Below are 16,911 nucleotides of genomic sequence, written 5' to 3' on the forward strand. Positions count from 1 at the left end.
TAATAATATAGGACATACAGAGACATGGACACAAACATTCTCAAACCTTTTTGTTTATTTATGTCACTATCTTCAGTTAGGAGAAATACATTGTAAATGTATTAACATAGGCAAGGTTTCCAATCATATTAAGGATTCACAGATCAATTATGGACACAATCGCGATATTACAGTTGCAGTTAAGCGTGCGTAGCAACCGTTGTTGTCTGGTTCGTTTTGCTTCGCCTGCTTGCGAGAGTTGCAAAATCCAACCAATCAGCTTCGACCTCGTACCCTCTCCGCCAATAGAAACCGTGCGGGGGGCGTGTCTTTTAACAGCGCTGTGTTCCGTGTGGAAAGTTTACCGGCTCGGGTGCAAAGTTTCAGCCGTCTGCAAACCAGAGCTCGTCGGCAAACAAATCTGGAATATGCTGGTGCCAACCGCGGTGTATTTATAGGGGTTACTAGTGTCGTATTTCGGATTAATCGTCTTCTGATAAATCCGAGTGATGTTGCCGTCGCTAGATATGAGTAGTGAGTGAAGACGCGGTGACCATTGCCTCGTATTGTCTCAGCTAGCTAGTCGTTAGCTTGGAGCTAACCGCGGTGAGACGTTATTTAACGTTAACGTGAAACTTGAATCGACGGAAGGACTGTGAGGAAAAGGTTGGGAAAATGGCTTGTGAACCTAATCGTGTCCGGCTGCTCTGCATGCTCTCGTTGACTTTTGGGTTTTTCATTGTGGAGGTGGTGGTCAGCCGGTTGACCGCGTCTCTCTCGATGCTGTCCGACTCTTTCCACATGCTGTCGGACGTCATCGCGCTGGTGGTCGCTCTGGTCGCGGTGCGATTCGCGGAGAAAACTCACGCTACTAACAAAAACACCTTCGGGTGGATCCGGGCGGAGGTGATGGGGGCTCTGGTGAACGCTGTCTTCCTGGCGGCTCTCTGTTTCACCATCGTCCTGGAGGCGATCGAGCGCTTCACCGAGGCCCATGAGATCGAGAGCCCGGAGATGGTTGCCGGGGTCGGCGCCGTGGGGCTCCTTGTGAACCTGCTCGGGCTCTGCTTGTTTCACGGGCACGCCGGCGGAGGACACGGACACTCACACGGAGGGCACTCCCACGGGAGTAAGAACAAGAGGGGTAAAGCCGGCAAGTCTCTGAAGGCTGGGAACGGGACGTCAGGAGAAGAGACCAACAACTTGGTGGGGAATCACAATAGCCCGGGTGATGTGAAACCGAGAAATGGTGAGTTTGGAGCATTTTTCATCGTACTCAGTCTTGAGTTTAGCCTCCCTGTATTAAAATGTACAGTACAAAGTGTACAAATCCTCCAAACGCAGATTCATTGTGTCCCACATTTTTAAGCAGACAGTTTGTGCCAGACTTTATCTTCATTGTTAGCAGTCCAGATTGCATAACAGTACATACATTCAACCCCCTCCTAAGTGACTAATCTGTGTTATTTTATCGTAAAACTGATATTTAGACATTGTGTTTGTTATCAGATATCTGTTGGGTCACTTTATCCTCAGAAACGTGGCCACCTTCAGTGACTTAAGCGTGTTGGGGCCTCAGTTTTCAGGCTTTGTGAAGACTGACCATTACCAGCTGGCTGAAGAATAGAGCAGAGTAGAAGCTTCTGACTCAGCCAAGGATTTTTGATGAGTCCAACCTTGTTAAAGTGTCCAATCTGACAAAATTACCAAAACTCTCTCGCCTCATTTATATTGTTAACGCTTTATTGTACAAACAAGTGAATTCATTGTACAATAATGATAACCTTTGTGTTTCACTGTTCACACAGCGATGGCGAGGTGTTTAGTTCTGTAATGTACCTCTATTTATTGGATATTGAGTTTAAGTTGTTTATGGTGTGTATCTATTAGAAATCTATTCTAATATATATAAACATTTTTGAATATAGTTAACTAAAAGAAAATGTAAAATTTAAATCTCTGTGGTATAAGACATAATGTTTCTTGTCACTTGGTTTGAAGTGACTTGATTGGCTGTAGTTCCTGTCACTGTTAAAGAGTTTTGATGGGCTGAAGGCCTCTGTGTTTTTTTTTTTTTGTTTTTTTTTTTCACCGTAAAGGTGGTTGAACATGATTGTCTAATCACCATCAGATGTGTTACTAAGGTGTGGCCTACATAGTACAACAGTGCTCATTTTGAAGATGGCCTGAGGGCCAAAACGTCATCTAAATAGAAGAGAAATGCAAATGGAGCCAGAGTGTGCAACACTTTTTTCCTCTTAAGTCTACCTCCAGTGATCAGCACCTCTCTACAACCCTTGGTGTGTGTTTTCCATTATATGAGGTGTTTGGTTACTACAATCATATTCAGAAACAGCTCTTCCTACCATCTGTGGGTTCAGGTCAGATGAGATTTTGATGTCTTGTTTCTGATGATAAAATGGCAGACCACCTCTAATAAGCTTCCTTGGGTACACCTCTGCACATTCCATCCGAGAACTCACCCTCCTCGCACCCTGAAGGGTTAAATCCATAGAGAAGACCATTTCTCCCCCTTCCCTGTTAGGCCCCGCCAGTTTCAATAAATGGAGGTTCCCCCCCCCCTCCATGCCCCAATCGCTGTTACTGGGTCATACATCAGTGTAACAGTGGAGTCGACAGCCCAAGCCACACCATTAGCCGCTGATGAATGACCCGGCGTGTCCCAGGATGGAAGTGAGCAGTCATTGCTCAGGTGCCGTTCCTTCAGTGCTGTGCACGCTGCCACTGACTCCAGTTAGTAATTGAATTTGCTTAATGTGGATTACTACAGAGTGTTAAGGATCCCATGTGCCAGGAGTTCATTTTCATGTAATCCACCATTGCTGTCTGGTATGCCCCCCTTGTCTGTAGCCCTGAGCAGTTAGGAGATACTAGCTTCAGTCACAAGGCTGAGTTGTCCTCCACAGTTAAAGCTATAATCCAACATTAGAAGAAAGAGTAAATGACTAATATAACAATGTAATGGGCTGTTTGAATTAGATCCAGTAAACTATCCTTGCAAGCATCACCCGATAACACTGTGCACTAGAGTTCTGGCTCTTTTGTTTCAAAGGGTCGTGTGCTTCAGCTCCAAACGATGTAACAGAACAATTTAACAACTGGCTGCCACTGAATCTACTTGCAGCATCCTTACTGCATGCTGATTTCGTACTACTTATTTCTTTGCCCTGTAATGAGCTCACTGTTGCTTCTAAAACTTTTCTAAATGACATTTCTGTTTTTGTTACAATCTCTGTATCTCTTTCTGTGTACCTATACAGAAGGCTGTGTCAGAATCTTGGTGTCAAAGTCCATTTGATTATTTAACCTTCCCTTGTTATGAAGGTGTTTCAGTAAAGTTAACTAACCTCTCCACTTTTATCTGCAGAAATCAGCCGTAAAGACAGCACAGAGGTGCAGATGAACGGCAACACGCAATATGAGGAGATGGACCATGACCACAGCTCGTCATCACAGCTCAACATGCGTGGTGTCTTCCTCCATGTGTTGGGCGACGCCCTGGGCTCTGTTATCGTGGTGGTCAACGCTATAATATTCATCTTTGTGTGGAAGCCCTGCAAAGCCGGTGAGATATGCGTCAACCCGTGCATCAACAGTCACACCACAGACCACCATCATGTCAATCACACACTGGTGGACCTGCTTGAAGGCCCCACCGTGCCAAGCATGAAGGTGGCTGGTCCCTGCTGGGTTCTCTACCTGGATCCCACGCTCTGCATCATCATGGTGGGCATCCTGCTGTACACCACCTACCCGTTGCTAAAGGAGTCGGCCCTCATCCTGCTTCAGACCGTGCCCAAGCAGATCAACATGCACCGGCTCAACGAGCGTCTGCTCAGTCTGGAGGGCGTCCTGGCAATCCACGAGCTGCACATCTGGCAGCTGGCCGGCAGCCGCATCATCGCAACGGCACACATCAAGTGCCACGACCCCACGTCTTACATGGAGGTGGCCAAACGCATCAAGGACTTCTTTCACGATGAGGGCATCCACGCCACCACCATCCAGCCCGAGTTTGTCACATTCAGCTCGGAGTCTCGAGACTCTCTCTGTGAGCTCTCCTGTCGGACTCAGTGTGCTCCCAAGCTGTGCTGCGGCTCTGCAGACAAACAGAACACGGACAAGAAGGCTAGCAGTGACAGCAAGGCGGCTGCTGCTTCAGCCCTGGAGGTGGTCAGTGAGACCACAGAGCAGGCCGCAGCTGCTCTGGTGCGCCCTCGGTCAGGGGCCGAGGTGACCATCACCAGAGAGGTGGAGTCGTCTCTGTGAGATGGAAGAGAAAGAGAGAAACAGAGGAGAAGCTGGAAAACCACCACATCAAGCAAAAACAATCATTATCATTTGCAGGACGCAGGAATCTTTTTGACCTGTGGATAAGGAAAAAAAAAATTCCTTAGTCCTTTTTTATTCTTTTTTTTGCCCCCTTTATGGCTGCAAAATCCTTTCAAAACATACTGTGTTCATGCATTTGATTCTCAGTTTCTTTCATCCCTCTCTTCTCTCCATATATATCTCCAGTAGTTGAAATATATATATAGAAATATAATGTATATATTCCAACCACTGCTGTCTCCCACCCACCCTCTCCTCTGCTGCTCAGCCCCTCTTTTGTCTGTTGCCCTGACAGTGTGGTAGCAATGCATGTTGGGGTTCACTGACCTATCTCCTCCTGGACTGGAGCGAGGCCTGCATGAGTGTCCCTCATTAGCACCGCGTTGTGATGTGTCATCTCGTCCCATGGTGTTTCTGTGCCAAAGCGTCTCACTACAGGACTGGAGGGATCGGAGAGACCTCCCTCTCCTCCAGAAGGACACACACAACACATGCAAGTCGGAGCACACATCACTAGGTTATTTTGTTCAGCCTATGGACTTGTTGGAGTCTACTTTTTGTTTCTTGTGTAGGCTTTGAGCAAATCTATTTTCTTAACCTCTGGCCCCAAATGGAAGAGTATTATATTGCATAATAATTTAAGTATTTAAGTTATTAGAAATGATCTATTTCTCTCTGTAGATGCTGTTTGTAATATTTAGTTTGGGTGATAGAAACTTTTTTGCAATTTTCTGTCTTGAATTTTTTTTTTTTTTCTTGGACAAACCATCTATGCTGTAGTCAGTTTTTCAAATGTGATATTTTATAATTTTGTTTCTCAAACTTTCTCTGGCCTTGACTCGGTTTTAATTGCAGTCATTAGTTGGATACAGAAGCCGTATCAACATCTCTCTCACCTTGCCTTTTAAATAAAAAAAACTGCTGTGGTATGGCACTAAGTATAGAAGAAATAATGTAACTGAACTTGCAATGGCACGGTATGTAATTACTTGTTCATTCAAGATCTGATGCATTGCAAGCCAGAGGGGGTTGGGTCTGTTGCTAAGAAACGAGCACTGTATACCAATAGTCAAACACTATTCTCTGTGTGAATCTGTACTGGAAAGCTTTCTGATGACGGCTTGATGATTTATCAGTTTTTAAAAATCCTCATGAATGTGTTCGGCACCTTGTCACAATCCATGCTGAGGGACTTTTTTGTAATTTTAGGATGTTCTACTGTGTTTGCATGACAAAACTGAGACCTGGTGCTCGACGTTGAAGAGCTCCACTAAGAGCTCCAGTTGCTGCTTACCAGAACCTACTGGTATCCTCCAACTATTCGAATTACTGTGTATGGAATGACTCATCATGTAGCTCGCCTCTCCTCTGCTTTGGACAGCTGAGCAGACTGTTTGCTGAATTGAAGTCCATACAGTGGCCTTTGAAATTGTTTGAAATTTCCCTCATCATTTAAACAGTGAGCCATCGATGCGTCTCAGATCTCCACTCCCGATTTTAATGTGTATGCAATGTAGAAATATGTGCTGGGAAATGTATTTTGACGCATTCCTTCATTTGTAATGTTTGGTCACTTTTATTTTGTGTCTTCTCAGACTTGAGCTGTATGTGATAATTGAAAACATAAGTGTTGTTTTTTTATTTTAGATATAACATGTCAGCTGATGTGTTTCTTGAGATATATATATGTATATATATATCTCATTAGTATCTGTCCAATGTGTCATTGTGAAATAAAATATATGGCTGTTTGGTACAGTTGATGAGCCCAATTTTGTCACTTGCCTTATTCTTTCTTTGTCTTTTAATTTCAAGTTGTAGCAGCCATCATGGGCACTTAGCACATACTTCTAACAGTGGAAACCCAAACTTTGATCTGTTGTTGACTTTTGTCCATTAAATCCACTTAAGCCATAGAATTGTGAAGGAGATTATAGAGGAGATTTAGGTTTAAGAAGCAGGGATTGTGCACAGGTCTACATAACTTTATTACACTCAGCCTACATTCAGGTTCCCTGTAAAATCCATGTTGAACATGTAAACTTGTGCTACTCTTTGAGAAAAAAATCAGTACCCAAAAAAGAGAAATGCATGGGTTTACTGAGGCTTAACATTGTGCCCATTAGGTCTGTGTTTACATTCACAAAGACGGAATCAAATCATTTCATTTTAAACTATTTGCAAAAATGTATGAACGCAGTAAAGGGCATCAAATGTGAGGACGTGCAAATGGTTAAGAATATTTTTCTCTTGCTGTTTTTTTTTTATTAACCAACAGCTTTTTTTCTGTCAATCAAGAGATTTTTCAGACACAGTAATATTAAATGTATTCACTTGCTCTGGCTATAAGTCTAATTTAATTAAGACGTCATTAAGACTATCGTGGCCAAAGAGTCTCTGCACACTTCACAGGTTAAAACATAGATGCAACACTATAAAAATGTTAAAACAATAAGATTGAGGTTAAGAAAATAAAAGCTGATATGCCATCAGTGAGAGTTTAGGTAACTACTTGTCAAAGGTGTAAACTGAATATTTACCTGGTAAACAAAGCACATAGAAAAAAGATGCGTTTTAATCTCAGCGGAGCCTCCGAACTAGCAACGGGAGCTTGAATCATAGTGTGTATGAGGTGATAATTTCAGTCAACTTGTCACTGAAAACCACATCAAGGAGCATGTTGTGTGTAAAGCTACATTCATCCAGGCAGTAAACCCAACAGGATACTTGTGGCTGATGTCTTGTGGCCATCTACAAAACCTCCTGAGTATCTAAACAGTAATGATGGTCAAAAGTAAATCTGCCGTGCAAAGTGTGAGTGAGTTGTGGAGTGTCATGCTACAATTACGTAAGTCCATAATTACAGCATTTCACAACTCTTCTCTGCAGTGTAAATAAGCGGATACTGGCTTGAGTTTGGGTGGAAGTCTGTTGCGGCTGCTTACTGTGGCCCCAGGGGCCTTATGTAAGAGGCCCGGGGCCCGGGGGCATTCCAAAGGCAACAAGCACGGGGATCTACCCAGCATTCCTCTGTGCTGCTGGGCCGCTCTCTCCTCACTCTCTGTGCCTTTTCATGTGGTTTATGCACACAGCAGCTCTCTTTGTTAAAGTCAGGTGTTCTTTGCACCTTCACTGTGGGTCATTGTATGCAAAATTAAAGTGTGTCTGCATGCATCCACTGCCGACATTGTCTGTGCCTCTAATGTATTAGCTACCATTACATACATACAGAGGAAAGCATCCAATTTTCAAAAGATAAATACCTGATTATCTTTGAAAAGGGTCATTTAAAGGAATAGTTGAAATTGTTTTCTGGTGGAGAATGAGATGAGAAGACTGATACTGCCTCTACAAAATGTCAGCTAGCAGCCAGTTAGCTTAGCTTAGCAAAATGATCCCATTGGAGCTGCAACAATTAGTTGATTGACAGAAAATTAATTGAAAACTATTTTTATAATCAATTAATCATTTAGGCCTTTTTTAAGCAAAAGTGCACAGAAGAATATGTTTTTAGGCTCTCAAATTAGACTATTTGCTGCTTTTCTTTGTCTTACATTACAGAAAAATTGGACAAAATAAGACATTTAATGACATCACCATGGACTGAAATTATGTTGGACATTTTTTACTCTTGATGTTTTATAGACAAAAAGACGGAAGACACATCAAAAGTAGATTTTCTTACAAAAAGTCTTTAAAACAGATGTTATACTGCTCTCCTCCATCACAAAAAACACTACAGGTAGAAGCCACTTAGCTTAGCTTAGCATAAAGACTGGAAACGGGGGGAAACAGCTAGCCTGGCTCAGTCCAACAGTAACAAAATCTACCTACCAGCACCTCTAAAACTCTCTAATTATCACATTATATTTTATTTACACACACAAAAATCAAAGTGTAAACATGACTGAGTTATCTATTTTACAATGGGTTATGCCCTTAGCTGGAGTGTCCGCTGGTTGCCTGGCAACTGCTCAAAGCCAAAAATAGTCATGTAGAGTATGTCATTTCCAGCTACCTGAATTGAAAAACATTTGAGAAAAGCCTTTTATTGTGCATCAGCCAGAATATTATTTCATCCAGATGGATTGAAGAGTCTTTGAGGATTCTGGTAATATCTACAGCATAGAGGTACGTTTTGTTGAATGACCCTCTGGGTTTTTCCAAGACCGCTGGGTATTTATTTTCTAGAAAAAATGATGCTTAGCTCTGTGACTTGAATGTGATACCAATACATGAGAGCCACAATATGGGCCAAGTTTCACGCATCATCAGGAGCCCTCTTTTGGGGTATTGTGTCCTCTCTGTTGAATGCCTCTAGTTTTAGCTTACGCATGTCGCTGAGCCTACAAACGCTGCGTTGGCAAAGGTGAATCCATTTAGTGACCTCTCACCCTCAAGTCCAGTGTCCACCTCCCCCTCCCCCCTCTACCCCCCCTGAACTCAGCCTGATGTCCTGCTCAGCCTGTTTGAAAATCCCAGAGACAAAGCCAGTGAGACGGACAGATGGCCTGGTGTGGCCACACACACACTGGGGCAATATACTGGCCTGCTACAGGACTTCAAATATCCAGTATTGTCAGTCATGTGGTTTTTCTTTGAGATGGGGGCTTGTTTTTGTGGCACAAGTTGTTTTTGGTTACATTTCATTTATTCATTGTTCACAAAAATCATCACTTTAAAGGTGTAATATATCCCATTCAGCTTTCTGCCTTGAATATGCTTCAAAAGTAGATTTTCTTTCAAAAAGTCACTAAAACAAAATTGTTGACTCTCACATATTTATAGTTATTGTAGTTTTGGCACCTTTTGGATTATTTTGACTTTCTTTTTGTTTCTATCCTGACAATTTTATTTTTGTTGTAATTTTATTGTTTGTATTGTCTAATTTGTAATATGTACAGTTCACTTATTTTCAGATTTTGTATGTGGCCTGTTTAGCTTTTCCTTGTGTTATTGATTATGTGGGTAGTTTGGATCCAAATAATGAATGACATTTAAAAACTCCTCACTGTGGGTTTCAGTGAAGAGTTTTAATGTCCCCTGATGATTTGGATGCTTTCTAAGACCTTTGTCTACTCTATGATTCTGGTAGAAGTACAAAAATATTTGTCATTTTTATTATAAAAATAGTCAAAAGATACTCACAGATATCAAATAACTGCTTGACACACAGCAACTACACATGAGGGAATATCATCAGTACCAGCCTTCAATAAATACATGCAGTGTCTCTACAGATGTTGCATTACCAGCTGTTCACTGAGGCCTGAAGCCCACACAGTGACATGTATTATCCTTGTATAATGTCCTCTTCTGCTGTGATAATTAATGGCGCTCCTTTTGTCACAAGCTAAAACACTGCTTTGCTGGACAGTTAAAAAAAAACCATGTAACTCCAAATTAGGCAATTTTGAATGGAGGACTTTATGGTTTAAGAAGATTATTATCCTTCCTGTCAAGCTAAATAAACCATTTGAACCCCACTGGAATATTGGAAAAATGCATTGTCACACTGCTGAAAACTTTTGGTTGATTTTGTCGATAAAAAGAGTTTGTTTCAACTGTTTGTGAATTTATGAGGATACAACACTGCATATATTTTATACTAATAAGTCAACCACTCGACACCAATAAAAAACACCAGAAAATAAACAAAATGCACAACTGTAGGTTGTAAACACAGCCCCAGTCTTTCCTCTTTCTCCCTTTTAAAAGAAAAAGGGGGGAGTGAAACTGACAGTGAAAGTTGCTGTTGTAGCAGCAGTCAGTGACCTCTGAGCTGTGTTCATGAAGAGAAAGAGTCCACTGTGTCTCATGTACAAGCCGTTCTCAAAATCTGAGAGAGTGGAAATGTTTGCCAGAGGAGATTTCTCTTAGGGGCCTGATTTGTTAATCGCTCTTCCGGTTTTACATACTGAAGTGAAGGTAATTAAATTTGACATTTAAAGCCTCAACTTCACTTCACTACAAATCTGTTACATTCATTATCAACACCACTGAGACTGAAACTCTCTTGTGAGTCAACCACCAAGTTTTTCTTTATTCAGTCTTTTGTTGACTATCAGTACTGTGACTGCAGACTGAGCTATGACATCACAGATCTGCGTCACTGTCGTCTGATTTGCAGCTTTCAGAAAAGTGCTCTTTGATTTAAATCTTCAAATTGCGTCACTTAGACTCTACACTCAAACCTGGTGTGTAGGACACAGCTGGAACATGTTTTGTTTTCATGTGATTACTTAAATATTTGTGGTATCAAAAATTGCTGATGTGGTTTCTAGCTTGGAAAGGATCAGACTCACACATGATATCCTTCACTGAGCTTTGTGAATTGGCCAAATGTTGGCAGGTCAGCTCACTTCAGTTTTCTTTCACTCAAACAGACACAGAAATAGTGAACTGAAATAACGACATCTGGACCAAAAAGCAGAACGTTTTATCCAGTGAAATTGGCAAAAATTGAACGTTTCTGGTTGTGTTTACGTCAGTGAGTCTGCAGGCTGCAAAGAAGAAGTGATGACTCAGACTTTAATGGCTGCAAGTGAAGATGAAGCTTACAATTTGTTTCACTTCCTTTGTTGTGCACTTTCTAAAGGGTATTTTTCCCCTCTTTATTAAATGTGCCACTTTTTGTTACTTGCCTTACGTCACTATATATGAATATTTCTTATTGAAAAATTCCATCTGGATTAAAGAATATATATTTCATAAGTGGTAATTTTGGCAATTAGGCTATGTGAATTTTGTGATTTTGCATTGAAATTCAAAACTTCAGACTAAAACAAAACAAAGAAAGTTCTTTTGGTTAATAGTAATTCAGTAAATTGTAATTGTCCTGAATTTAGGCTACATGTCCTGAGTTATTTTTGGGATCAAAACACTTTTCTATACATATACAATCTATTTATCCCAGTGTTTTAAATCAGATACACTTACTTTTTTTCTGTACTGTTACTTTGACATAAGAAACATCAAACTGAAACAACAATACATTACTCTCCCCACTTCTGATGACATTTCTAATACCAGTGATGCACCACACAAAGCAGGAGTAGAGGGAATAGGTGAGCATGTGCTGTAGTCTGAAACAGAGAAGAGAGTGAAAAAAAAAGAGAATCACCTAAGAATCCTAAGACTTTACTACAGGACTGTCCTCTCCCACACTCCTCTCAGAAACCTTTAATCTGACCACATGGCAGGTTTGTACTCGCAAAAGACCTGTCCGTCTCCGAGAGAGATTAAGAGGGCTGGAATGTTAACCAGCTCTCTGGTGATGATAATGGTGATGATCAGCAGTGGTGGAAGAAGTCCTCAAATTGTTTACGTAACAAAAATGGAAAACCACAACGGAATAAAACTCCATTGCATGTAAAAGTACTGCATTCAATTTTAACTTAAGAAAAAAATAATCAAGGATTTGCATAAAAATGGGCTAAAATATTGTAAAATGCACAAAAAAAATGTAAAAGTTGCAAAAATGCAAACTTTCATGGCAACAAGTTGAATAAAATTTTGAGTTCAAAAAGGAAAAAATGGTTCGACATTCTGGAAATTGCGCTTATTTTCTTTTTTGCCAAGAGTTAGATGAGATGATTGATACCACTCTCATGTCTGTATGGGAAATAGCTACAGCTAGCATCTGGAAAATTAGCTTAGCATTCATTTATTTACGAAAAATATTTAACAATTTCTTTTGCTGAGTTTGGCTAACTTATATATTTTTTTGTATAACACACATAACAAGCCTCCATCATGTAATTGTCCTCAAATTAGGAAAAAGAATGAAAACTTTAACGCAAATATAACAAAATACTTGGGAGTATGCTAGTAAGCTAATGTTTCTGCACAACTTAATTTTACAAGTTAAGTGAATGATTAATTCGACATTTTACCAGTTTGTTTAAGGACTGGATTCATTATTATAAATATGAAAGTGATAACTAGACAAATTGGAGTTGACTTGACTTGAGACTGACAAACCTAGCTAATTATTTCTGCCTTCACTATGTGTGTAGGTGCACAGCTATGCAGTGAGCTACACACCCAGTAGAGGGTGAGTGGGTTGCCTAAGAGGTTTTTACTGGAAGCAATTGTGAAACAGTGAAAACAGTATTGCACAACAAATTCAATGATGGTGATTACAAATGAGAAAAAGGTACCATTAACAGCAGTCAGACCAAAATTACTGTAAAAATGAATCAGTAAAGTAAAAAGGAAAACTGAATTCTTAATGAAACGTAGACTAACTGAAATATCAATATTAAGTCCCCATAGGAAGTACAGCACTGTAATTACACTAGTAAACATACAGGAGAGTAAGTAAAAAGATAAAATAGAGTAAAGTACTCGACAGATACCTAGCCTGATAATAATTCAACAGTTACTAACTGTTTGTTCACACAGAACGCAAAGTGGATGCAGAATGGCCCAGGGCGGCGCAAAGACATGTTGCACGAGTTGAAAAATGTTTCAACTTGAGTGAAAAATGTGTGTGTATCCGGGGGCACACTCCCACAGGCGTGGTCAGCACGTCTGTCGCTAGTTAGCTTACAGCTAACATTTAATTAGTATATAAACACAAATGGTCCAGCAGTCAAGGTTGTGAAAATGCACTTTGCTTTCTGTCTGAAGACACAGTTACAATGTTGCATCAGCAAAACATTAGCTCAAGATAGCTAGTTGTGGCTAGCTTGGTTAGCAGTAAGCTGATCATTAAAAAAAACTAATCAACAATCACAAAGCTGTAATAAAAAGAATATCTACAGATAATAATCCAACAAGGGCATCTGGAAAGTAGAGAGCCTAAGATGTCTGTAAATATTTGTTGAGTCACAGATCTGACAAACAGAAGGTTCAACTGAAACCTGCTAAACCGCTAATTCTACTGAGTAAAAGTCAGGATGAAATGAAAAATGCCTTTTTAACCCTTTTAGATCACATCTCCGGTTATATCATACACCTATTTAACAATATACACCAAAAAATACAAAAAATACAAAAAATCCATTTATTTGTATTCTTATATCATAATCCAACAATTTGTACTGTAACCCCTGCTTACGCCAAAGAATATAAGTTGGTGTTTTTAGGTCCACTTACTAGCTTTTTCTGGAGGTTTCAACTACATCTCCATGGTCTTCCTCAGAGGATGGAATTTGCTCAATAAATGTCAACGTGACCTACTCTGCTTAAAAACAAAAAAAAGCAATAAAGCTATTTTAAAAGCTCCTAAGATAAGATAAGATAAGATCAACTTTATTGATCTTTCCAGGGAAAGTGACATGTCACAGGTACCAGATAAGATATACAACACAGATTATGAACATTTACTATACAGAATAGAGCATGAAAAAACAAAACCATGGACAAGTCTGTTGCAAAAAAAAATTTAACAAAAAATATAGTGAAATATAGTTTTAGAAGCAAAAACAAAGTGTGTCAGTGCAGACAGAGACTCGCAGAAGGTGAGGTGTGTTTATGGTCCAGTTTCTGTTTTGGTGCACTGGGAATAACTAAGTAAGTGGACCTTGAGTTCAACTTTTTTGGGGGGGGGGGGGCTTTCACCTGACAACATCATTATTTAAAGTTAAAAAGCCTTCATCATTGTAGTACATTCTGTTTTATTTTATGTATTTTTATTATTTTACTTTTGTATTTTGTCTCCATTTATGTCCGTTATTTTGACGCACTTTGTGAAAGATGCCGTATAAACTTCACTTAATATAGCACTTGTGTAAATTCCCACCTCTGATGAGCACACACCTATCAGAATAGGGTATGTAGCTAAAGGTGAGGAGGTGATATAAATGACTCAGGTACTTAATAAATAATAATAGTAATAATAATTATACATTTTATTTATGGGCCTCTTTCAAAGCACTCAAGGATACCTTTCAAGACATAGATAAAAATAAGCAGCAATGTATCAAGACATCATAAAATCAAAGAAAACTTTGATATACAATAATAAGATAATACGATAGATAGGTATAAAATCATCATTAGTGCAAAACTCAATGTGGGGGTAACCATTAAAGTCAGAATCAAGTCAAGTCAAATCAGACCCAATATGCCAGTTTGAAAAAGTGCGTTTTGAGACGGGATTTAAAGGTGGAGAGAGAGACAATATTGCAAATACATTATCTTGTGAGAGAGAGTTCCTGAGGTCGGGGGCAGAACGGCTGAAGGCTCTAGACCCTGTGGAGGTCAAGGGGGCAGATGTATGGTGAGTTGGATGGCAGAAGAAGATCTGAGAGTACAGGATGGTGTGTAGATATGAAGGAGTTCAGAAACGTGCTTTGTTATAAAGGGCCTTAAAGGTGAGAAGCAGAATATTGAAATGAAAAACAGGGAGCCAGTGAAGTTGCTGAAGAAAAGGAGTGATATGATCTATGGAAGGAGTTCAGGTAATGATACGGGCAGCTGACTCCTGGACTGATTAAAGTTTATGAAGACACTTGAGAGGATAGAATTGCAATAGTCAATACGGGATGTAATCAGTGTGTGAATGAGAATGGTGGTGCTGTTAAGTGTAAGCGACAGGCCAAGATGATTAATATTACATAGGTGGAAGCATGCAGATGGATTAACATTACTAATGTATGCTTCAAAAGATAATGTGCTTCACCTGAGGGGAAGGAGGAACTATGGATTATCAGGTTTAGCCAAGTGACTCAGTTTTTATCACTATTAAGTTTGAGAAAGTTGTATGAGAACCAGAACTCGTGTGTAAAAGGTGGGTCTAGAGTTTGTCCTGATGTTTTGAAAACTTGCCAAGTGACAAATGAAACTTGGGTTTCTCTCAGGGCTGCAGTATGAAGATGTTGAGGTAAAAGAGTTTGAGTTAATGTTTCACCGATCGCCTGTACTGTACCGTCATGCTTCACTCCAGCTTTTCAGACTTTGATCACAGAGTTGAATGGGTTCAACCAGCAATAATTAATTCCTCACTGATAAACAGAGAGCTAACAGCTCCAGGAAGAGAAAAGAGAAGATCATCACCAAACAAGCCCACTCTCTCTCCTCACCATTATACAATCTGCATAAAGTAAAGATAAAAAGCATCTTTATGTAAGCACACAATAGCCATCATCAGCTACTTCAAGAGTGTGAGAGGCTTCAAACTCCAGCAGCTCATCACATCACAAATCATCACAAGACAGAGGAAAGTTAAATAATTGGCAGGGATGATCGTTGGCGTACTTTAAAGGGAAATGAGATGATCTGAGAAGGAAAAATAACATTATATAACATAATATTAACAATAATGATAGTCATTATACATCATACACACAACAGTCATAAAAAAAGTTTCATTTATTTCCTATAAGAGAATGTTGGGAAAACATTTAGAGCTGCAACTAATGACAATTTTCATTTTCGATTCATCTGACGATTATTTTCTCGATTAATTGATTAGTTGTTTAATATTAAAAATGTGAGATAATGTTAAAACTGTGGACCGCTGTTTCCCAAAGCCCAAGGTGACATCCTCAAATGTCTTCTTTTATCCCAACCAACTACCCAAAGATATTCAGTTTACTGCCACAGAGGATCAATGAAACCGAAAAATCAAAATAGTTGCAGATTAATCATCTGTCAACTGACTAATCATTGCAGCTCTTAAGATTCTACTGATAAGTTCAGTATCAACATTTTGGGACATGACAGATATGTTGATTAACAACATTTGATAGAAAGTTGATAGAAAACATAACTCAGATGGCGGTGGTTGAGAACTGGATAAAACAATTAAATCAATTCAAAAGTGATCAAAAATGATAAAAACTTACTTAATAGAAGCACTAGTAGAAGACTAATAAATGACCTTATAAATAAAATAACTTCATAATGTTACAATGTGGGGAAAATGTGTTGATGAGTGACTGGTCGTGACGAAGCTGAAAACAGATTTTCACTGTTACAAAACGCTGCTCTTCCTCCTTCCTGATGTCCTCCTCCTCCAGCTCACAGATTTTTTATGGTTCAGATTTATCTTTGGAAACAAACACACAGTCAAACGTGACTGTTATATAGATACCTCATGCCTCCCCCGACCACATACACGCTCACATGCACATGTACACACACACACATGTTATCACGAGGATGTGTGTAATGACTGACAAGAGGAATTCTGTGAAAACAGCAAACTCACTGCTGGAAATGTGGTCCCTCCTAACCAGCACAGCACACAACTGATTTATTTTGTTCTGATATGCTCCCCTCCCACACACACACACACACACATCTGCCCGGTAAAATATAACATTAATGTGCCTCTGACTCAAATGTTCTGTCTCTCTTGTCTCTATGTGTCCGAGTCATGAATTTAAACCACATTAGGAAGCGATTTTGGTTGTTTTACACTTTTCAGATATTGTCTATGACAAACAGAAAGTAATATCGTGAAAAAGAGCTATGGGTTATTTTTGGGTGTACACAAAATGCAGTATGCGGTGATAAAGGATGGAAGCCATGTGCAGTTAGGCAATAGTTTGACTGTGGAATAGATTAAGGGACACGTTCACAATTTTTCAAGTCTGTCTTAAAACAACAGTCAGCTGCCTAAATAAA

At 39.8% G+C, this 16,911-nt stretch overlaps 1 protein-coding gene across 1 annotated transcript; it reads left to right on the top strand.

The window, feature by feature from the left end:
- Positions 1 to 301: 301 nt before the first annotated feature.
- slc30a1a (solute carrier family 30 member 1a) lies at positions 302 to 6,104 on the top strand. Its single transcript, XM_044377288.1, has 2 exons — positions 302 to 1,228; positions 3,368 to 6,104. Exons 1-2 carry the CDS (start codon positions 655 to 657, stop codon positions 4,267 to 4,269), a joined length of 1,476 nt encoding a protein of 491 aa, XP_044233223.1. The 5' UTR covers positions 302 to 654; the 3' UTR covers positions 4,270 to 6,104.
- The last annotated feature ends 10,807 nt before the right edge of the window (positions 6,105 to 16,911 follow it).

The sequence above is a fragment of the Thunnus albacares genome, chromosome 16 (assembly GCF_914725855.1).
Source record: "Thunnus albacares chromosome 16, fThuAlb1.1, whole genome shotgun sequence".
In the NCBI taxonomy this organism is placed as follows: Eukaryota; Metazoa; Chordata; class Actinopteri; order Scombriformes; family Scombridae; genus Thunnus; species Thunnus albacares.

Bases quoted from the DNA above. Each gene is read 5' to 3' on its own strand.
- slc30a1a (XM_044377288.1), top strand. From the start codon at position 655: ATGGCTTGTGAACCTAATCGTGTCCGGCTGCTCTGCATGCTCTCGTTG. The intron at 1,229-3,367 runs GTGAGTTTGGAG...TTTTATCTGCAG, and splicing joins TGATGTGAAACCGAGAAATG to AAATCAGCCGTAAAGACAGC.